Genomic DNA, 23,910 nt, shown 5'->3' with positions numbered 1-23,910 from the left:
GAGATTTTGGCGTTATTGTTGCTGCAAATGTTAAAATGCAATTATGTTTTCATAACATATTACATTAGAACTTAAAATATAAATAGTCCTGAGAAGATTTAGTTACCTTTTGTATTTTGACCCATTCAAAGCTTATTGTTTTTCAGGAATTCTGTGGTTTGGGTGGAAAGATCTATTTTTTTCTACATTCCTAGTGTTTTATAAAAAAAAATACTTGACTTTTCTTACAGACAGAAATGTCTTTGCTTTGACTGTAAATCTGTTGAAGAACTTGTATCTACAACTCCTATCATTCTGAACTGCCAACTTGCTCAGCACCACTCGTGAATCATCTTGACATCACCTGACACAGACACCAATCTGACAAAGTGCTGCGCTTTCTCCTTGAATTCCCTATGGCTTTATGAGCAAAGTCAAATACTGACTGAAAATAACTGGCGGCTACATAATCACTGCCCATTAGGATGTATTGTGTTCAATAATGTCAAAACTCTTCCTGTGCAGCTTATGATACATGTTCAAATATTATTATTTGTTTGTTTAACCGTATTCTTTAGCAGAGTCAAGTGTAAAATACATCCTCTTTCGATAAAAAACTAAACCCCACCCCCACTTAAAAAATAAACATTTATGTCAAGACTTGAATGTTGAAACAACTAACAGTAGCACAGCGGCAGACGAAATGCAAAATGATCAACATCGGATTATACAAGAATACAGTCAGTACACGGGTAGAACATAGCAGTACACAACTAATCATTACTGAACACAGAAAAGTGAGTCTTAATACATATATATACTGTATATATAGATATATATAGGAAGGCAGATTTGCTTTGGAGAGTACAAAGCCACTCTTCTCCTCTATGTCAGGACCCTCGCAATAGCACTTAGTTTTTCTCTGTACAGAACTGCAACTTTTGAGTGACAACCCAGAGAAAACTACCCGTTAGCCACGGCAGATTTAACTGACACTCCGTAACTGCAGGGCAAGCACATGCTTTTCCTTGATGGTCTGGTAGTTCAGTGTGCGCTATTCAACAGCTATAATATCCGTGTATGATTTTAGTTTTTAGCCATTTGAGATCCTGTGAATGACTAGCCTGGATACCCGAGGAGTTTTACATTGATCCCACTTTGAGGAAACAGGGAACGGCACATATACATCTATTCTGAAGGGCAAAATTTAGAGCTTGGATTCCTTAACGTGGGACAGATTCTTCGCCAACTGCAGCCAGTCTGCATTAGTGCTAAATGTGGCTTTATTTAAGTGTGTCTTGTGGTATTTTTTCTGCTGTCTATTTCTCCACCTGGTATTCCTATGTGTGAGAGAGTGGAATGATTCATATACCACCTCTCTGATAAGTGTGACTTCCTTTTCTCACCCACACAGGAGATGCTGTGGTGCACACAGCAACCATGAATATTCCACTGATTTCACCAACTTCGCGTAAGAAAACCTATTACATTTTAACATTTGAGAGCTAAATTGACGTTTAATTGATTTGATTGCAACTATCAGTTCTTACAGATACTGTGGTACTTGTTGAACTGGAAACCTAAACTATATTGACCATTAAATTATTATCATTATTCCATTATACTTTCCAAATATATGACTCAGTGGAAGAGCAAATGTTCAATAAAAACTCCAGGTGTTTCCCTCATAAACAAATTACAGACTAGTTAAAGGGCATCACATTCATAGCCTGGATGAATGATTGCTTTTGAACTTAAGTAAGGGCAGCCTCATAATGACAGAGGTACACAAACAAAGCAAACATATCTAGGATGAATTGAGGCTGTCAGTGTACAGGGAGCCAGACAGAATGGCTTTGTGTTGCTGTGACTCATGATAACACACCTATCCTTTCCTGCTCAGAGAGACAAAGACATGGAAAGCAAAGGGAAGCTGCATCCCATCAAAAGATGCAATTAGCATTTATGCTGGCCTAACCTTGTTGTATAATGACACAAATGCCAAAGAGTTTAATGAAATCACTCTTTCTTATTTATTATTTATGGCAAGACAGTCTCCTGTTTTAAATCTTGTTCATTAAATATGCACAGCACACGAGGTGTCTGCATACACTTGCATGGTTAAATCAATTCACAATAGATTCTGTTATAAATGCTGAGACTTTCTTCTGAAATATCCCCCATGTTACATGAGGTTTCCTATCAGCAGCTACAAACTCTAAAATCAGCTCTCTCCTGTAATGTAATCTAATGTAGAGCCTCATCAGTATTATTCATAAGTTTCATCTTCTGGAGGAGGCCTGAAGGTTTTATTATGTGGCAGACTCTTTGTTTACCTGCTAATACAATAAACATCAATATCAACCAACCACAGGGCAAGACAGCTACATATTAAATCAGTGTGACACTGGGAATTTTCCATCTGAGCGAAATGCAAGATCTAATATTTAAATCTACGACATAATTTATGATGTATGAATACACCAAGGTCAGTACTTCTTCACAAGAAAAACAAAAGTATAGGTCTAAAATTCAGCTGGCAAAAACGTCCTATAGTTATGTTCACACCATCTAGTGGCTGTATTAATTATGAGGCAGTTCAGGTAACGTCAATATAGGGTAACAATTTGCATTGTTAGGAGGAGGAGGCGTATTTTGCGCATGGCTAGATAGTTAGATGTCAAAAAGTGGATTTAGTTGCAGGAGGTCGCTGTTCACTTCCGTTTCCAAACGCGAGTCCGGACATTTTTTAAAAACTGTAACAATTATTGTGGTGTTTAATGTTGCCATGATGGCAAAGGTTGCGTAACTTTAAAGAAGTAGAAACCACATTTCAAGTGATCATTTTAACCCAAACCATGATCTTTCCCTAACCAAGTGGTTTTTGTGCCTAAACCTAACCAGACCTGAACACAGTGTTGTCACACCATAAAACATAATTATTTTTTAAGTGATTTGTAACAGTTTTGGAAAGCAGCATATTACACTCCTGTGGGTCACTCTGAAAACGCTCCTATGGGTCGTTCTGGAGTGCAGGTACATTTGACCTATGTGGTCATTTAATTATGAGGATGTGTTGACCAAGGTTTATGTTCTTTTGAACAACATACATCAAAATATTTCAGGATTTTGTGTCAGGTGCACATTTTATATACGGGAAAGAATAAATTAAACTCAAGCTGGCAGCTTTTAGCCTTGGCTTGGTATTTAACTTCCTGGTAGTGTGACTGAGAAAAACAAATACTATAACTTGGCCAAGAGGAGGAGTCAAAATCTGCAGTAAGTGGCACCACATTGGACTTGTACAACTAACAGAAGCCTATTTGTCCTTGTAAAGACCATGGTACCTGTCTGTATACAGAACTGAGACAATATGTTGATAGTCAGTCAAGACAAAATACTTCCTGGCATCTAATGTATTTCTGTTGGAGGTGTTCCATGTTTTTAGTTGTGTAAGGTTTCAAAAGTTTCTCTTGGGTTATTCTGTAAATGTGCATAACTAAGAGGCAACTATTTTGATACACTATTCATTTATAAACAATGATCTGCCTCAAGCTGGTCAACTATTTTATACCATATATCTATGTAAATCGATCCTTTAAGATAGCAAAGGAAAAACAAAGCTCTCTCTTATATTACTATACACATGACTATGAATACGAATAAGAATCAGTCTAATTAACTGTATCTGAGTGCAACTAAGTACCAGCTATAACTTAGAATGGAAATGGCCGCTTAATTAATGTTTGTGCCATCTCTTTCTCAATATAAATTACTAAATGACTGATGAATCCACATTTCCTTTATCCCACTCATACAGATCAGTCTGGGATCTCGTATAATGTGGGTTTATGGCATGCTGCTTCTTTATAGATGACTCAAGGTTAATGACAGATGTATTCATAGCCTGGTGACGGCAGTCTGTCTATCTAAAGCTCTGTCCCTGTGTTGATAGAGGAAGGGTAAATGTACTTATGCTCTAATGTTTACGCAAGTTGCAATCTATTCTAGTCTTTGTAATAAATCTAATTATGAGCCATGGCTTCAATATATACTACTGTACGTATGAAGTATTATGCTGCAGGATATGTATGAGGGTAGTGTGACAGCGGTGAGGTGTGCGGTTGGAGTGACGGATGGGTTCACAGTGGAGGTGGGATTACATCAAGGATTGGGCTTTGAGCACTTTCTTGTTTGCAATAGTGATGGACAGGTTAACAGACCAGATGACGCAGGAGTCTGTGATGTTTGCGGATGACATTGCGATCTGCATTGAGTGTAGGGAGTAGGTGAGGAGAGTCTGGAGAGGTGGAGGTATGTACTGGAGAGAAGAGGAATGCAAGATGGAATACATGTGCATGAATGAGAGGGAGGACAGTGGAATGGGGAGGATGCAAGGAGTAGAGATGGTGAAGGTGGATGAGTTACATGGGGTCAACTGTTCAAAGTAACGTGGAGTATACAGAAGGGTACCAGCAAGAGTGAAAGGGAAGGTTTACAAGACGGTAGTGAGACCAGTGATGTGGCTCCTGTGAAGACAGGAAGCAGAGCTGGAGGTGGCAGAGTTGAAGATGCTAAGATTTTCGTTGGGAGTGATGAGGGTGGACAGGATTAGAAATTAGTATATTAGAGGGACAGCTCAGGTTGGATGGTTTGGAGACAAAGCGAGAGAGGCGAGATTGAGATGGTTTGGACATGTGCAGAGGAGCTGGTTATATTGGCAGAAGGATGTCGACGATGGAACTGCCAGGCAAGAGGGAAAGAGGAAGGCCAAAGAGGAGGTTTATGGATATGGTGAGGGAAGACATGCAGGTGGTTGGCGCTACAGAGGAAGATGCAGAGGACAGAAAGAGATGGAAATGGATGATCTGCTGTGGCAACCCCTAACGGGAACAGCCGAAAGAAGAAAAAGAAAAAGTACGTGTGAAGTATTTTGTTTTCAAATCTAATTTCAATCTGTGCATTGTATGTATTTCCCACACTTAAGCAATTTAATGTATCACTTCCTGAGTGCTGATATCAATAACATATCATCTACCTTTTACTCTCGTAAGACTTCAGTAGTTTCCACTGTCCTAGTACACTGCCATTCCTTCACAGTATGAATATTAAGTGCTACAGATTAAAATGCTGGAAAAGTCCTGCTTATTGTTCTTGTTGACAACAAGACAGTTCATTTTTTACTCCCTTTGAGATCCTTATTTCGACTTGCCAGCAATTACAGATGAACATCCCTTCATTTTCTCCTACAAGGTCACAGTTCACATTAACTTAAACATGGCTCACGTTGTACCATTTACATCCAGTCATGTGGCGTCCGTTGTCTTTGCCATTTCAGACCACCATTGGAGTGTCTGAGAAGACGGAGCTGATGGACTCTGCTACTGACTTCTTCCTCTTTCCCTTCATAAGAGAACTGGCCTCTGCATCCAGGTCATCGTCATCCTCATCCCCATTGGGGTTCAGCTTGCCATTCTGACCCTGCAAGTCCTTCGAGTCTATGAATGCCACGTGCCTGTTCAGCTCGGCCTTGAGTGCTGGGTCCTCATGGGTAGGTGTGACACTGAGCATAGAGGAGTGGATGCTGTCCTCACCCCGATTCTTACCCTTGTTGGGGCAGCAGAAGCATCGACACGGCGTCAGGTAAAGGTACATCAGCACTAGCACCACACTGGCCAGGCAACCCACCAAGGTGGTATACGCTGTGTTCAGGGTCTCCCCGCCCCCGTGCATGGTGAAGTTGTGAACCTTCAGCACCACATAGATCGTTTCATTGAAGGCCTCACTCATTGCAAAGCAAGTGTAGGTTCCAGAGTCGTCGGGCCTCACCGGACTAATCTGCAGACTCCCATCTGGCAAGACTTTGGCTGTCTGGTTGCTTCCAGGTGTCACCATCACGTTACCAGGCATCGTCCAGGTCTTTGACGTGACTCTCTGTTTGGTGTCACAGCCAAGGGTCAGCGTTTGGTCCAGAAAAGCCTCTTCATCAGCCTCCTTGAATGTGCTGCAGTTCATGTCACCGCTGAGATCAAAAACACCCACTTGGGTTTTCTGCGGGCCAGGTAGAATACATGTGTATTTATCTTTGAAGTCGACGACAGAGTTGAGCTTTCGAATGTACCAGTGGGCCAGGAGTGTGTAGAGGTCACAGTGACACAGCAGAGGGTTATTGTGGAAGTAGAGGCCATTTTTAATCCAGGCAGGCAGCACCTGGAGCTCATCAATGGGCAATAATTTGACCTTGTTGGAGGACACATCCAGGAGGCTAAGTTTCTCCAGGCGGGACTTCTCCCTGACCAGCTCCATGGGGAAGCGGGAGATTTGGTTCTGGCTAAGGTAGAGCTTCTGAAGGTTGACCACGCCAACAAAGGCTGAGCGGTCAATCTGGGAAATTTGGTTATTGTACAGTAAGAGAACCTCCAGGTTGACCAAAGGCTCAAAGATGAATTCGTCCAGCTGCTGAAGATTGTTGGAGGACAGGTCCAAGTAGCGCAGGTGCTTCACATATATGAACGCCTCTGAAGACAGGAAGTAGAGACCATTGTGGCTGAGCAGGAGGTTATGGAGCTTCAGGAGCTTGACTGGTGTCCACTCTGATCGCAACCGTGTTATCTCATTGTAGCTGAGATCCAGCACAGCAGTATAGAGCGGCAGTCCTGTTGGGACAGTGGTCAGATTCATCTTGGAACAGCTCACTATGTTTGAGGCGCAGATGCAAGTCTTATGGCAGTTTAGGGTAGATCCCGCTGCCCCTGGAAACCAGAGGAGAGCCATGCAGACAGTGAGGCCAAGGGCCCATCTCGGACGCCTACTCCAATGAGGTAATGTTTCCAACAGGCTGTCACCTGTTCTGGTGGAAGGCTGCAACATGCTAGCAGTTGATCTAAATCCCAGAGAGGTTTACTACGATGCCATTCTCAGAAAACAGCATGGAAGAGCAGCTGGAGGATTCCCAGGCATTGCTGATTGAAGGCTGAAAAAAAAGGAGAAACAAGGGCGATAAACAGATATTATCAGACCTAAGTAGGTACAGATAGATAGATAGATAGATAGATAAATAGACAGATAGATAGATAAATAGACAGATAGATAGATAGACAGATAGATAGTAAATACCATGCTTTGTAACACAAACAAACAGAAAACATTCATTCACACAGTGGAGGACAAGTATTCAAATCCCAACAATACCATAAGCATTGCAAATGTACTTATAGACAGTCTGTGATCCAAATGTAAACAAAGGGTCGCCCCATCACAATTCAAAACAGGAACTTGCTATCACTCCCACATTGAATGACAGATCTTTTCACACAGGGACTAGCACTATGTAACTGATGCTGCTCTTTCTGATGCTATTAAATATTTGTTTACATCAACACAAGCATAACACATTCTTATAGTTTCAATTACAATACATTGAGATAAACAGATGTGCTATTTTTTTAATCTGTAGGTCGCATTCTTCTAAATATACTACCTGCATTGGCAAGAATAAACAAAAATCACCAAATACAAGCTACAATGGATTTTAGGATTAAAAGTAATGGCATTCATTTGGAGAAGGGTCCCTTTTTACCAGTATTTTAATGCAGTGGTTCATGGTTTAACTATTTTATACATGTGTTGAGTAGTTTGAACTCTAGAGATCCATAATATTTTATGAGCTTTTACTTTGTTCTCCAAATAAAAACTTAATATGCAAATAAAGAAGCAACAACAGCAGAACTCATTTGACTGCAATATATTACCTTTAACATGCAGTGGAGCAAAAGAATAAAGTCTCAGAATTAAAATACGCAAGTAAAGTACCAGTATTGTGTACAGTATTTGAGTAAATGTCCCTAGTTACTTTCCACCCATGAAAACATGCAATCTTACATGAAGCTATTGTCTCTCTGTTTTGCTCACAGGTTTCTCACGCATGAAGCCTGTACAGTAGCTACAAACTTTCCCCTGCTGCTTTGCACGATGCGCGTCTTTCTTTAAAACAAATACACACGCACACACCCGGTACTCACGCTAACCCATGTGCATTCACACTCCTGGAAGACATGCATTGATTTTCTTCCTCTCCCCATTTCCTTCTCTCTTTCTCCCTCGCTCTCTTTTATCTCTCTGAGACGCACAAACACAATTATAATACACCACAACATAAAGAAGAGCAAAGAAAGAGAAGTTCAAAATGTAAATTCATCTCAGTATTTACGTTATGCCATATTCTGAGATGTCCTTGTCCATTTATGGAAGAGCTGTGCAAACGTTGCATTGCACCAATTCTGTTCGACAACAAACGAGCACAACATGGAAACGTGAGCCGAGAGATGGAGAGACGAGAGAGCCACCTACCTTCAACCGAGATGCAGCGATGTTGGATTTCATTAAAACAGCTCCTCGTCTGTTTACAACGTTGCTGCATACAGATAGTCTCCGTCTGACTGAGTCTGTGTGTCTGGTGTTGAGGACAACAGCGGATGCAGGGAGGAGGGAGAGCACTACAGATATCCTCGCCAAAATAATCCAGGTCCACGCGGCATCCAATACCCGGCGCAAAATTACGCAAAAAAAGATTACGTAAAGAGCAGACAACGCACGTCCTTTAAAACTACTGGCAACCACCGACAAGCGACTCTGTTTTAATCATCTGTCTCTTCGATTTTAACGGCACATTTGTACACACGCGGCCGCGCATCTGTCTTTTGCAGATAATTGGCGCATTTTGAGCAGGTCCGGCTGCTGTCGGGTCTCATCAGCAGCCATGGAGATAATTAAGAAAGAGCAGTCTGTAGCTGACAAGCCTCCCTGTGGCTCTTGGTGGGCCTGCTGCTGTCTTCGTGCTGTGCTGCTGCCGCTGCTGCTGCTGCAGTGGTTGACGTGTTTTTCGGCAGAAGTAGTGCACTCAAACACCAAGAAGGCGCTGTTTACCGAAAGTGACCACACCGAAGATGCGCTGCGGAGACGCACAGAGAGCCCATGAAAACTAAAATGAAAAAGTCGGACCGGCCAAGAAGATTTAATAGTAGAAAGCAGAAGCGTTTTGAGGGTTCATAAAATGGTATGGATGAAGATCAAAAAGTAAATATCATAGTTTAGATAATCATCATCATCATTATTATTAATCTATTATTATCTACTCTTCCAATGATCAGTGATTATGTTATTGATCTTATCCAACATCCTAATAGCCAGATTGACACGAACTGTGTAGTGCACTTTTATGCTCCCAGGAGGAAAAACATTAGGTGACCCCATGACCTTTCCCATAGTATCACCATTACTGTAGGTCAAATTATAAATCTTCATATCCTGAACCCTCACCCGTACAGACACAATAGTTCTTGTAATTCTCTAAACTTGGGTGAATATGATTTAAAATGCTTCTCATGTGTCCTGAACCGGCACATCTTCTGGTCTGATATAAAGACAGCATATAGCAATTCATCATAGCAGTTTCACAATCAACCGTATGTTAAAATTATTTTCCAGAATTTATGTGAATGTGTAATGTATAGATTTTTGGCATGTCATGGTGGATGTTCTTATATGCTCTCCTAAGACGCATATTCCACTTACATGTGGCTGAATGTGGCCCTACAAAGCTGTCACACATTTTCTCTCTTTCTTACACCCCATCATCACTGTACCATCTGACAGCTGAATATGTTAACAATCACTACATGTTCTGAATGCTGCTACTACTCCTATTTTGTCACCACACATGTAGGTTCCTATTCATTAAAGTGGATTATCTTTTGTTTATTAATTATTCTGGTGCCAAGAACGAGTAACATATTTATTGTTAGATTATGTGACTGATAAATTGGTGATTTTGGATGCGTTGGAGACTTTGCTTGTGCTCTCATTGTCATGTATTTAGGCCTCGTGACTGAAACAGACAATGCAGAATTTGAAAGCTTGATTATTCTGGTTTCTAAATAATGTCAAGTGTGACAGTGATATCATTGTGTGTGCAGGGCCTTTAAAGGCGAAGAGACATAAACAACTCCTTATATTATTGCTTTGGGTATTAAGTAGTTGATTAGCCTGGATTACATGTACAGACAGTCCCAACCTGTCCAGCTTTCCAACAACGACTTCCTCATCCAGCTCTTGCCATTCTTGCTCACTGTGCAGACTCTGTTTATGTATTTGATTAGGTCTGTTTATGAGTGCCAACTGAGCTGGGGAAACCTTGTCATTTTTTACTCAAGTGAATCCACCCACATGCTGCTTTTTGAGATTTTTTTTGGGTTTTCCTCAATTCACAGATCTGCTGCAGCGAGCCTGGCTTTGGCAACGCTGCGAGAGCCTGTGAATGCCAATAAGCTGCTGCACCCATGTAGCCTCCTACTCAGAATGCCACAAGAAATCATTTAATAAAGATTAGCAACAAGGGACACAAGATCATTTTTATGTCTTCTGAATTATTGTGTGATTACAAAATGATATATTAATGGATGCAACTCTCATCTGAGAAATTTGACATGTGCCAAGATATCTCACCAGGTGATGAGCTCTATGGCATCCCTGTAATTAGAATCTGGGAATATTGAATTTCAAATTGAATCTTGTGTCACCTTCTCTTAACTGTCTATTCATGTTTCCTCTTTCGCTGATCTGAACCAAGTTTAAACTCATTTGACCAAGAGCAGATTTATGCTTGGGAGAAAATGCCAAACCACATGGGAAATTGTGACCTTCTGTGACTTACCGTGACTTCAAATGTCACTTAGATTTCATCAGTTTTGCAGACAATGAGTCCATCTGTTGGTTTCTATGGTGCAAGTCCTGGATCCCACCTGCGTGAGACAGATAAGCTCAGCATATTATTGCAGAAACTCTGTTGGAGATGGATTTGCTTTAAAAAAGATATGCTTTGGCAGGTGAAACAAACAGATTTGAAGCAGACTGAACTGCAGGCAGATATCCCTTCATGATTTGTTTTAACAATATTCAGCGCCAAATAAATTCTCCTGACACAAGATAAATTCTCTGACAGAGCTTTCGTTTGTTTCAAGGTAAAAAAAAACAAAAACAAAAAAAAACTGTAAACTTGCTCATTTGTTGGACTCTGACTTGAGTTAAGAAATAAAGTGGGACAAAAATGGACTAATATGATATTAATTCTCCGAGATGTGTTCCATTAATTATGTAAATATACCAGCTGGAGACGTCTCTTTTTTACTGGGCCTTGAGTCAAATGCCAGGAAATTGAGGTAGGAACCAGTGTGACTGAACATAGTGTGAGACCTCTGTCTGACCAGAGCATTGTAGGTCTGTGCCTCTTGTGAGATGGAGCTGAAAGTGATTAATGCTCTGTTCACTCTACTTCCTGCTGTGATAGGGATAGTGTTGCCTGGCAACTGCCTGCGGCCTTTCGTTGACTGTTTTGGCTCCGTGGCAAATCTGAGGTGGCCTCGCCTCCTCTTGCTCTTCTCTGTCTACCTGCTCAGATGGGGTTTCGAGCACAGATCAATGTCTCCATCTCTGCAAATCGACTTCTGGAGAATCAGTGCCTCTCCATGAGCACAGGGACTGACAGACCAACACCAGTTATCAAATGTACTTTCCCATTTCTTCATTTGTCAGCATATATTACAATATTTTAAAATGTTACAGTGCCTTTCCCTGCAAAGCTGTAAGTCAAAGCAGGAATAAATCCCCAACTATGTATAAATCATTAAGTGGCGGTAGCATTGTTAAGTGACTCTTAAAACAAGCACTTCAGCAGCCAGGAAGCCATTTCTTTCACCCGAGATGACCTGATCATATTTCACAAATGATAGCGTATAGTTACAATAGATTCAGCACTCTGAAAGCTATCGACCTCATTCTTTGCCTGTGAGGATTATCGGCTCAATCTCTTCATCTTTGAATCCTGATCAGACTGATGTAAATGATGTTTACATTCAGCAGGCTCTTTCTGCGCTTCACCTGGCTTCTCTGCTGACATGGTAAACATGCACACTCTTGTCTCCAAGCTGACTGGTTTACACAACACACACATGATTGGATGCAACTAGACTCCATGCCGGCTGCACACATTAGACCTGCAGCTGGGAACACAACGATTTATTTTTGCCCATATGTGGTTACTCTCTTATTGTATTATTTTTTAAATTTAAATTAACTGTAAAATACTGAATGGTTTGTGAGCCCACATGATGATGAATCTCCAACTACTCATTAAAAACAGCTTCCAGATAAATTTATGGCTCATTCTCTCACTTGAAGGTGTTAAAGGAAAGGTTTACAATGTTTAAAGTCTGTCTTAAAACAACAGTCAGGTGCCCATATGAACACAAAAGAGGGCATTTTCACTAAAAAGACTATTACTCTGGAAGATATTAACTTGATTTGACTACTGAAACCTCATATTAGCTTCAGATAAACTTTGGAATACATTTCTACACCGAACGAGGAATGTAGATTTTGTCCCCCATCATTTACATTGAAAGCACATTAGAGAAGGAACAACCAGTATGAACAGGAACAATGATTACAGCAAGAAAAACCTGTCTCAGTGTTCATATGGGCACCTGACTGTTGTTTTAAGACATATTGTGAACCTGTCCTTTAATAGGCCGAGGTGTAATTTAGTTTTTACAGTACGTGTGGTGTTAATCATCCAGGTAAAATACTAGAACAGCTTGTACCAAAGAGATTGTTAACAATGTTCTTGATCTAAAGATATCAGTCAAATACTAGTGTGTCTGACGCAAGTAACTGACTAAGTGAGGTGTTTAGCTCATTAGGGGTCAAGTTGCCCTTCTTGCAGTCTTACTTCCCTCCGGCTGAGACATGCGGATACATGGTCCCAACAGCAAATGTAAAGGCCTAAAGAGCAAACACATTTCACTGTAATCTTTGTTTAGCCTGCATCTGGACTGTTCTTGGTTACCATGGCAACACTTTCAGTTTTGTGTTTGATCAGAAATGTGGGGATGAGACAAGGTCACTCAACAATAATATCTAAGAGAAAAAAAGCCCACATTGATGGCACATGCTTCAATAAAAGCAAATCTGTTTGTAATCTAATCTTTTGCACGTCTTGTCCTCCCATTGCTTAGCAACAGGCCGTGCTTCAGCCATGTGCGCCTCGACAGCGGGGACCACTACTCTAAATCATGGAGAAAGGGCTGCAGGTGTCAGCCTACACTGAGGCGCTGTGAGCATTAACAATGGATGTACTCAGGCGGCAGGGCACACATTGTTTTCACTCTCTAATTAAAGCTGTCACTAATGCAGTTACAAGCCTTGCTGTAATAACTGGGCATAATTACCTTTGTCAGGTGAAACTGTCAAGCCAAGGACCCATTACGGATCTATTTAAAGCTATATATGGGAAATATTAAATCTCCAACTGAGCTGTAAAGACAGACAAAACAAAGCATATAATTTTGTTTTGTTGATATTCTGAATGGAGAGAGAGATATTGGAAGACACGCATTTCCCAGTCTGTATGTCTAATACCTGTTAATCCATTCCTCAGGGCAAAGATAAAGGAGTTGATGCATGCTGGCTGTTCCCGGAGGAAACAGATGATTCTCTACTAATTAACTGTGTGGGAAAACAACGCTAATCCTCTGTCTTTGCAATAAGAGCCATGCCCCTGCCCTCGGCCAATAAGATGAGGTCCCCTGGAGAAAGCAGAGTCGGTGACTCATTGCCTTGAAAATGTTTGGCTTGCTGTGTCAGAAACAAGGTATTTAGCTTGTTGAACATGATAAGGATGTATGTGCTGCTGGTTAAAAATTACCGCAGCAGTTTTTAGCCTACACATCTTGTTTTAAAGCCCTCAGCCTAATGTGCCTCTGTGTTTTCTCTACATGTTCAGTTTTTGACTCATTGTCTCTCATAACTCCCTACTCTAGGACCATTTTGGGAGCGTGTCAGAGAGGTGCGGCAGGCGAGGCATTAGCAGCAGCAGCAGCAGTGAACACAGAGCCTGTTACTTGGCAGAGAGGACTTCCCGTCCCTCACAAATGACTGAGATTGAGTACAACCCGGAGTCCCTCTTGTTATCTTTGCTAAGAGCCCATCAAGTCAGAGTGGACAGGTTAAAATGCTGACCTGCAGGGCTTGTTTACTGAGCACTTGTCTTTTTCTTTTTTTTTTCCTCCTCACTTTCCACTTTTCAGTGCCTGTTTCTGTGGCCACTAGTGGCACATCAAGCCTGGATGAGGAGGTCTTCTCTACAGCTCTCCAGTCAAACGGCAATGATTGTGCTCCAGGGGAGACAGAAAATTGCATCTGAGTTTTGGAGTGGATTGCTGTAATGAGGCTGAGAGGAGAGAGCATGCATGGGAAGTAACAGGATGCACTTCTGAATATCTTTTCCTACCAGAAGATTATGGTGCCATATCGAGATGCAAATGTGTCTTGATTTTAAAAACCAGAAGCAGAGTATTATCATTAGAAATGTGCTACAGTAGTACAATGAATTATGAATGTACTGCTCAAATAACAGAATGTAAAATGGACGCTTTCATCCGATGTACGTGAATGCAATCCACTTAATGGCAGATCATTTTCTCTAAAACCTCAGAGAGCTAAATACGGAAACATTACATTAGAATGGGCTATATGATATAGGAAGGGAGTGTAATTGAGAGTCTGAGTGCTATACCTCTGGAGTCAAAAAAGATTAAGGAGCCTGAAAACATAAATCTGCTGCACCCTCGCATGAAATGCTGATGAACTGTTCTCCGAACCATAAAGCAAATGGATGGATTGTGGGTAGGATGGGGAGTGGTGTTTGCAAGGCCTTGAGGGAGCACGGCAGGGAGGAGAGGAGATACAGGGCTAAAAGGGGAGCTCATTGATGGGAGGGTGACAGAGTGAGAAGGAGTTGGACGGAATGTCCTGTGGCTTTTCTGAGACAAGTGTCCTGTTGCATCACTGGATCAGGGGCCTTTATGTGCCTTTATTTATTCAGCTCGGGGCTGTGAATAATGGAGCGCACTGGGGAGGTTCCTCTTCAGCGGAGGTGAAGACACCGGCAGCTGAGGGGGAATCAATTCTCTATTTTTGCTCGTACAGTATGTGTGTGTCCGCTGGCCAGACTGGTCGCTTGTGCTTTTGTTATTGTAATTGATTTACACCTCTTCGATTAACGGACACGTAGACGCTCTCTGCTGCTTCTAAAATTAGCCGTCACTCTCAAGGCGCTCGGGCACACCTTCTCGATTCCCATCATTAGCTCGTTGACTATTATCAGATACTGGGATGAGGTCATCTCCCTCGTCGCTTCCTCTCATTCCCCTGAACTCTGGCCTTCACAGTGCCAGCCAAAACAAAACCTGACAGCCTGGATTGCATAAGACACATGCTTCACGCATGAATGTACTGCAGTGGCTCCAAAATGAGTAAGAGGATTTTAGAAACAGATTTTCTGCTCCCCCCTTTTCTAATCAACCCTCTTTCTTTTCTATCCTGCCAGCGTGTGGTTTGGTCAGTCCCACGATGCAATAGTGGGACGTCAGCCCAAAAAGCCAAGTCAGCAGGACAGAGCGAGACAGACAGACAGACACACCTGTGTTGAGCTGGAACTGGCCTTTGCAGTTGTTATATAAAGGCTGCTGATGCCCGTGGCAGTATATGATGCGGGAATGAATGAGTCAGTCACTTTGGGGCCTGGAGGATGTATCTATTATTCAGGTGCAGGTTTGCCCTCAGGTGCTCTCCCATGTGCCCATTATCTAGCCAAGACTGGACACTCACTCAGCAGGTACAGAGATGCTGCCTGTGAATGAGCATCAGAGGTGAAAGAGCCCAGTGTGGCAGTGCAGCACGCCTCCAGTGGCACAAAGTTCATTTTCAAGAGTCAGAAATTGTTACACAGACAGAAAAAAATCATGAAATTTAAGAGATTCAAGTTTGTGATGCTGAATTTAAAAAATAAACCAGTATAGGCCTTTTTCCCAGCAGACATTTTGACTTGTGAATGTAGGAAAAGCACAGGTTTTACTAATAACATTAACAACATCTCTTCTCTGTTCAAGTGTCCCAGTAAGTCATGACAGTGTGACAGTGAGCCAGCACGCACAATACCAGGACCCCGAAACTGAAGCAGCTAAATGGATTTCAGCCATCATTCATTTTATTATCTACAACTGTGTTTTCTACTGTGAAATGCAAAAATGTCTTCCATGAAAAAAACCTGTTAGTCCTTTATTTAAACAGTGTTAAGATCTCTTTTTCAAGAGAACCTGTGTGCAAGACAACAAGAACAAAGACAAGCGAACAAAATTCAAACCCTGACTTTTCTCCAATTGATTCTCAGCTGAAACTAAACACACACTCCCTTTCTATTTCTAGCTAAGGAAAATACATTAGTGAATATTGATCTTTACAAACTGAATCATCTTTGGCCTTAACTCTAGAAGACTAACAGTAATCTTGTGTTTTAATTCAAGCTGAAATGGTAATATGTGAGATATAGTTGAATGAAATTAAATACTAACATTATGCATGTTTTCTTATTCAGTGTGATTGATACTGTGATATTTTAATAAGCTGTACGTACAGTTCCAACAATGTCTGGCTTGTGTGTGTGTGTGTGTGTGTGTGTGCGCGCAGGTGCTGATATTATCCAGAAGACCAAAGACAGACAGAGGTTACGTAAACCAATCATTGCCACTCATTCTGTGGGTTCTGTATTGTTTTCCTGTTCCAGTTAGTATCTTATACAGTTGATATGGTGAACTTATTTACACATCCAGCAGCAACATGAGAATTCATCTGAAGTTTTTCTGTCCACCTTGCAAATATACTTTGTTTAGTGCTTGTAGGTCGGGTATAGTGGGCTTTTAGGGAGCTTTTAAGTTAAAACAACTGCCTGCTGCACCTGGAAACGATGCTGGTGAGAGTGGAGTGAGTGAATCAGAACAGTAGTTTCAGGTCATAAAACCAAAACAAAGAGTCAAAAAATAGTACAAGTCTTTGTAGAGCTGAGATTAACTGCAGAGTCGGAGTTGGGTGATCATTCTCTGTGGGTTTGTCACTACCAGCGACACCTTTCACATTACATGTATTCATGTGATCCATTGTTAATATAAAGATATCAAATAGAGCATCTTTAAGTACATTTTTGAATGCAGGACTTTGACTTTCAACAGAATATTTTAACACTGTTGTGTTGTTACTTTTATATGAATATTTATTCCTCTTTTGTTCCACTATTTTGTACTTTTCCCACTGATTAAATTAAGATTTCTTTGGCCTACGGAGGCAACGGGTGACTCATTTGCAAAGCAACAATGCAACTACAACCCTGGTCCCGTCAGATTTGGTGCCTGACATCTGTGTCATGATAATGGCTATCCAGGGTCCAGGGGCGTCCTACACACCGCAACCAAAACAACCGCAATCAAGAGGAAAAAGCTCAGTGTTCTGGGGAATCACGGGAGCGAAAGAACCACTGTAAATTAAACAGATTTGTATCGTGCTTGTGTCAGTCTGTAATAATCTTCTGCTTTGGGAACAGCCTTGTGGTGAGCTTTAAGGGATTTAAAAGGCTCTGCTTCTCTTGCTGTTGCCTCCATTAATCACAGCCCTCTGCTCTCTGTAGTGTGTGGACGTTTTCTGGGAAACAGGGTTTAATGCGGGGTCATTATTACAATTCCATCCCGTTTCTGCTGTCAGTGTCACAGAGCTGTGTGCTGTTTGACAAGGATAAATAATACTCTTCCTCTTACACAAACACACAGTAAAAAAAAAAAAATAATGATAATAATCATGTTTCTTATCTGTCCCCTTTATAACCTCATTAGTGGATTTCCTCTTGAGTTCATTTTTATATCCATTTCAGCCATAAGCACAGAAAGAAAATGTCCCTTAGTTTGCTTATGTTGTCAAAAATATTTGTCCTTTCCCTTATCTGCTCTCCTGCTAATGAATACATCGTCCTATATTTATGCTCCAGTCCCTGAATACTATATTATTGTGTTATTAACTTTGTTGTCGATGCCAAGGCTGTAATCTCATTTGAAAGGTCTTTGGTTAAGCTCCATTTTTAATAATTTGTTGTTTTTTAAAAATACTACACTGAATACTGAATACAGTATAATGCACATGTTGCCCTGAAGGATATAACTGTCCAATTAAAAATTGAAAATTATATTGCAGTTTTATTTCAGCATTATGATCGATTGTATATAACATTATCATTCTGACAGAAAGAAGGTCATTGATCATGTGAAAAAAGGAACATGTATGTAGTTACACAGGTGATACGTCTCACTTGTTCCAGGTTGTAACCACAAGGGGAAAAAGTGTTTCTCAATGCTTTTTGTTTCTTTTATTAATGGATGATGGTTGGTGTTTTTTTGTGAATTCATAATATGTACAAGCATATTTCTTAATTCCATAAATGACCTGAGGAAGACCATTTGTGGTTGAAACATTGTGTCCATGTAGAATAAGAGTTTGGAGCAAGAAATGTGTCTTTTTCTGTAGATTGTTGTTGCCCAGAACCTGCAAAGATTTTGTGGATGTGTGCCTCCTGCTTGATTATATAAATGGACGGCATTGAGCTAAAGAAAGAGTTTGACATTTTGTGAAATACTCTCATTTGCTATCAAGCGGAGCGTTAGATGAGAAGACCATTACCACTCTCATGAGTGTCTGTAAAAATATACGGCTTCAGCTTGCAGCCAGTTAGATTAGCTCAGCACAAAGACTGGAAACAAGCAGTTAATAACATGTAAATCTTGTGCATCTGCTGTTGTGGCAGAAGTCAAAATGTGTTGCAGTTTGTTGAACCACTGTGTTTTGAGTCTGAATGCCCGACTAGCTTGAAGGCAGCTTGGCTGATTTTCAGTTTGTCACCCTTGTGAATGCTGACAGCTGGCTTGCATTATTAACCGTGCAGCATCTCCTGGATTTAACAACATCACCCCTCCTCCTCCTCCTCCTCCTCCTCCTCCTCCTCTTCCTCCTCCTCCTCGTCCCGCCTGCAGGACTGCAGACTCTCTGGCTCTAATGAGGACAGAGGACAATGTAAAAGATTGCAGTGGAGAGAAACGACTCAGATGAGGGATGAAGAGTAAAGAAGATACCGTACATACTGTATCATCCTCAGCCGGCCCTGATAATGTTAATTTCAGACGCATCAGAGGAGCTGGTTTATGTTGGACAGACCAGAAGCAGCACTTTGTGTCCCGAGCCACTGATTGAGCTGCCTTTGATTTGATTTGACTTGACTGGGTCAAAAGCTCACAACTTGTTCTACAGACACAGCAAGTTGTTTGTGTCAGTGTTTCACTTTTGCAGACCTCTGGCATTTATAATGTTCTTATAAATATGTATGTCATGACTATTTCTGTCACCTCATGTTCAGTTGGAAAGTTAGTGTGAGTGATGCTTTTTCATCAGCTGTCAAACTAGAGAGAATGGGTTGAACAGTGTGAGCCGGTGAGAGGTTACCACACAATAACTATCTCAATAATCACTCTGTGGCCTTTTAGCCATTTTAAAATGGATTAACTTCATTTAACATCCTTGCATCAAACGATATTACCATATAAATTAAATTTTAAGAGAGGGTAGATCACTGCAATGGAAGTAATTTAAATAATTTCTCTTTACTTTCAGAAATTTAAGATTTTAAATGTCAATTTTAGGATGATTAATTTGTTAAGATTGTTTTTTTCATAATCTTGGGAACCTCAAGCTCAAAGAAATGATTCACAGAAAGAAATGAAAATATTCACACGGAAATTTTTTTAAAACTATTGGATGGATTGCTATGAAATTTTGCACAGACATTAATGGTTCCCAGAGGATGAATTCTTCTGACTTGGGTGATCCCCTGAGTTTTCTTCTAGTGCCACCAAGAGGTTAACATTAGTAGTTTTGAGTGAAATGTCTTAACAGCTGTTGGATGGGTTGTCGTTCCTGTCCCCCTCAGGGCCATCATCAGATCAACATTTTTAATTTGCCATCACTCTTTGTCACCCATCATTCCTCAGCTGTATTTTGAGTTTAGTGCTAATTAACAAATGTTTGCGCACTAACATGCTAAACTATAATGGCAAACATGGTAAACAATACACCCGCTAAATACATGAGCTAAATGCTAACACACAGCTGTACCAGTACAGCCTCAGAGCCACTAGCGTGACTGGAGACTCTCAGTCTTGTTTTAGTGTAGCTAATATAAGAATAATCCCATCTAATCCAATCTTTCTGTTCATGTTCTCTGGAAGTTGTTTTTTTATCGTGTTTCTGGAGTAAAATATAACTTAGTCACAATTTCTTAGACATTAAATAGATATTAGATAGATTTTCTGCTTTTCTGTCTGGGAGTAGCAGGAGCTGGTGGACCCAAATGCAGGATACTGTAGGTAAAGCAAGGCTGAAGTATAACTTCACTCTGAAGCCCATGCAGGCAAAACAAAAGCTGGCTCATCTGAGCAAAACAGAATACAGCACAAGACTGAAGAAACAGAACAGACTGAACAGCGGACCCAACAAGACTGAACTGAAAACCAGGACTTAAATACAAACTGAACTAATGAAACAACAGGGAAAAGGTGGCAAGACACAAGGGCAGGCTGGGTGCTGATTGGCCGGGGAGGACACAGGGAGCAGGGCAAGTGTGAAAGGAAGAGCAGGCTGAGAAAAACAAGAAAAAACACAAAAGGCAATAGCTGCTCTGGACTGAGGACACATCAAAAACAGAACTTAATCCATAAGCCAAAGTCCACAATATAACCATTCACAATCCTCTTAATATCTAAACTGTAATTCATTAAACCGTCTTGGAATTACATAAATATAACTTGAATAAGCACATATCACATTGAGCAAATAAACTGGTATTACGTTACCAACCTAGGAACCTTAACTAGAAACATAAAGTGGTCTGCATATTAAGGCTGCATGTAACATAAATTGGACTGACAGACAACTGTTGCTCTGAGTTATAGTTAATTTTTGTACTTATTTCCAATGAGAGTCAATAAGGAAAACAGTTTCTCAAGTGGTCCTTAAATATAACCTGCAACCTCTTATCCTTCCCACTCTAGTCTTAGGCAGAAGAGCCTGAGGGCATCTGGTGGACTAGTGGAGGGACATAGAGTCAGGCTGTGACATAACCATGACATTTTCTGCCCTGCTATGATGCTGCTGGACTGCTAATTTTCAAACACAAGGCCTTTCAGCTGCATTTTTGTCGTCCATTTCACACAACAAATGAGCCTCTATTTTAATCAAAAGAGCTGTCTACAGGCTGTGTAACAGCTCACATTATATGCTCATGATATACACATGTAGGCATGACCAGAAGCCTTAAGCCATCAGAGGGAGATTTTTATTATCATCACTCCCCAACCTCCCAATCTCTGTAGGTTTGGTGTTTGTTTGCAGGTCGAAGGTCAGAGACCAGATGTTATATCAACTCTGTAAATATTCTGTAATATATTTTAAATTATTCCATCAATTGGCTAACTAAAATAGATTTAATCATTGGTTGCACAACCACTGTTTGTCCAACAGTGCTTCATGTTACTAAATACAGTATGCACAAATGTCAAAATAATCTCAGGGGACTTTTTTAAAGGAATGAGCTCATTTGTTATGTAACTACACATTTTCTCTGACGAGAATAATCCTCTTTATGAAAAATAAAAATTGCAGATTACGCCCACTCCCATAATATCAAAATGGGTGAACTGAAAAACTGAAAGGTGGACTAAATGAAGATTCAAGCGGACTCAACTGTGCTGTGATTTAGGGCAGATCCTCACTGAGAGGAAATGCACTTCCGTGAAAAGCTCTGAGTGCTAATATTTATAGTGGATACTAATGTTACATCTAATACTGCTGAGCTCAAGCTCACTTACTGATGTGAGCAAGGAAAGATGGTCCAAAATGAAAATGCAAATATGTCTTTCTCATTAGTGGAGAAGAGATCTGTGATAGATGAGTAACCCAGGATGGGGCTGTGATACATGGACTAACTCTCCTGAGATCCCTGGCCTTGGTTCTACTTGATGATGCAGCCATTAATCAAGTGACTGACTGGTTTCTATGAAAAATTGCACTGCAGCTGTGTGACATCTTGAGTTTGCTGTTTGTATTTTGAATTACTTCAAAGTTTTGCTATCATCACACAAGGGGTTGTTACAGCAAGAGACTGAAATACCAACAGCCGAATATTGAATTGTCATTACTGCTTGAAAAACAATCAGTAAGACTTTACATTAATGTAAAAAAACAACAACAACAACAAGGAGAAGTTCTCTGCTGGGTCAAAGTCTAATTAGCGTAGCTTAGCCTAGCATAAAGACAGAAAACAGGGGGAAACAGCTAGCCTGGTTCTGTCCAAAGGTAACAAAATCTGCCCACTATCACCTCTAAAGCTCACTAATTAACACATTACATCTTGTTTGTTCAATCCGTATAAAAACTTAAGTATAAATTGTGGTTTTTCATGGGTTATGTGCCAGACTTTTTCTTGCAGCCTGCCTTCTTGGCCATGCGGAGTGACTCCAAGACAGTGACAGCTGGTTAGCTTAGGCTGGCAGTAGCTTTACATATAACTTCCAGCCAGAAAATATTTCCCAAAATGTCAAACTATTTTTTAAAAACATGACAATTTCTGAACACCCCAAGTAAAACATGCTTTTAATGTAAATATATGGGTTTCTGACCATGGCTGACGATTTTCTATATTTTTATTATTGTCAACAAATCTCATAGCTAGCTTGTTATGCTATATATCACAACCTCTTGACTCTGTCCTAAAGTTCTGTGAGAAATTTACAATGTTGTACAAAGAGGTTGTGTTATATAGCACAACAAGCACATGAAGCTATGTAAACAGAACAGCGTTCCAGCACATGCTCAGTGGCGTCTGCCGTGCACAGAATTACTCTCCTGAGACTGAAAATGTGATCACTGTTATTAGTCTTTGAAGCTGTTTCTAAGCAGACTAATGTTCCCAAAACTCTTCGGGATGAAGGAACATGTCGCTCAGTGCACCAGTGTGGCTTATTGACATGTTTTTAATAGTTTTTGGACAACAACGGAGGTGTAAGGCACAGAGGAATATGATACATCAGGCTTACATATACACACAATACTTCTAAGTAGCTCAGTTTATTGGTGGTTTGGCTCTGAATGTGAGATTTATTGACAAAAGGAAGCTTTTTTATCCTTTAAATAAAGGATTTCTTAACTTATTCATAGATTCATAGATTCATAGATTCATTTTTCAAAATGTGTTTGTAACACACCTTAAATGATTTAATGGAACCACACTGTTCTGGTGTCATTTTGTTTTATAATAGGCTATACCAACAACAGTGTGGGTGATTTTTTGAAAACAAATGTAGGTGTGTTAAAGGGTTTTCTTACAGGCAGAGGAATCATTCCTCCCCATTAGTATGTACACATGGTGGACAAAATAACAGGAACACCTTATCTTATGCAATCCAACACAACACAGGAAACTACAGCCTCAGGAATCTCTCTGATACAGCTCCAACAAAAACAGAACATTATGCAACAAATTTCACAGCGGTGGTGTTTCTGCTGGAGCTGATGTATTAAATTGAATTGTACTGTACAGGTAATCATGTCACTATGTCCCCCACCTGTTTTTGGTCCACCAGGACGATTTGTGTGGTTTGGAGCTGTGTGTCCTAACAGAAGAGGTCATATCTTGCTGCAATGCAAAACTGCTAAATCCCTGAAGACTATCTGTGACACAAACATGGACATCTCACTTCATTGCACCGCCTGCTAGATGCTCAAATCTAACTGAATATTCTTATTCATGGATGCTGTCACCTCTGGAGAGTCCCCAAATGTTTTAGCATTCGAGACTCTTTATTTACTTTTATGTGTATGATGATGATATGGTGTTCTTACATATACAGATAAGTCATTCAGTTTGGAGTTTTTATGATAAACCTAAAAAAC

At 40.6% G+C, this 23,910-nt stretch overlaps 1 protein-coding gene across 3 annotated transcripts in view; it reads right to left on the bottom strand.

Annotated features, from left to right (window-relative positions):
- Positions 1-2,886: 2,886 nt before the first annotated feature.
- amigo1 (adhesion molecule with Ig-like domain 1) overlaps positions 2,887-23,910 on the bottom strand; it is a 36,628-nt gene continuing 15,604 nt past the window's right edge. The window contains exons 2-3 of one of the 3 annotated variants that reach the window (XM_042409493.1): positions 10,691-10,778; positions 2,887-6,952 (exon numbers count right to left, since the gene is read on the bottom strand). In XM_042409493.1, the coding sequence (XP_042265427.1) occupies positions 5,314-6,849 (1,536 nt within the window). In that variant the 5' untranslated portion in view covers positions 6,850-6,952; positions 10,691-10,778 and the 3' untranslated portion in view covers positions 2,887-5,313. Of the gene's footprint in view, positions 6,953-8,188; positions 8,276-8,328; positions 8,973-10,690; positions 10,779-23,910 lie in introns of those variants that run through there. The other 2 variants (XM_042409492.1, XM_042409494.1) reach the window with 2 other exon arrangements.

This window comes from Thunnus maccoyii, chromosome 4 (genome assembly GCF_910596095.1).
Source record: "Thunnus maccoyii chromosome 4, fThuMac1.1, whole genome shotgun sequence".
NCBI lineage: Eukaryota > Metazoa > Chordata > Actinopteri > Scombriformes > Scombridae > Thunnus > Thunnus maccoyii.
This window is presented reverse-complemented; position numbering and strand designations above follow the sequence as displayed.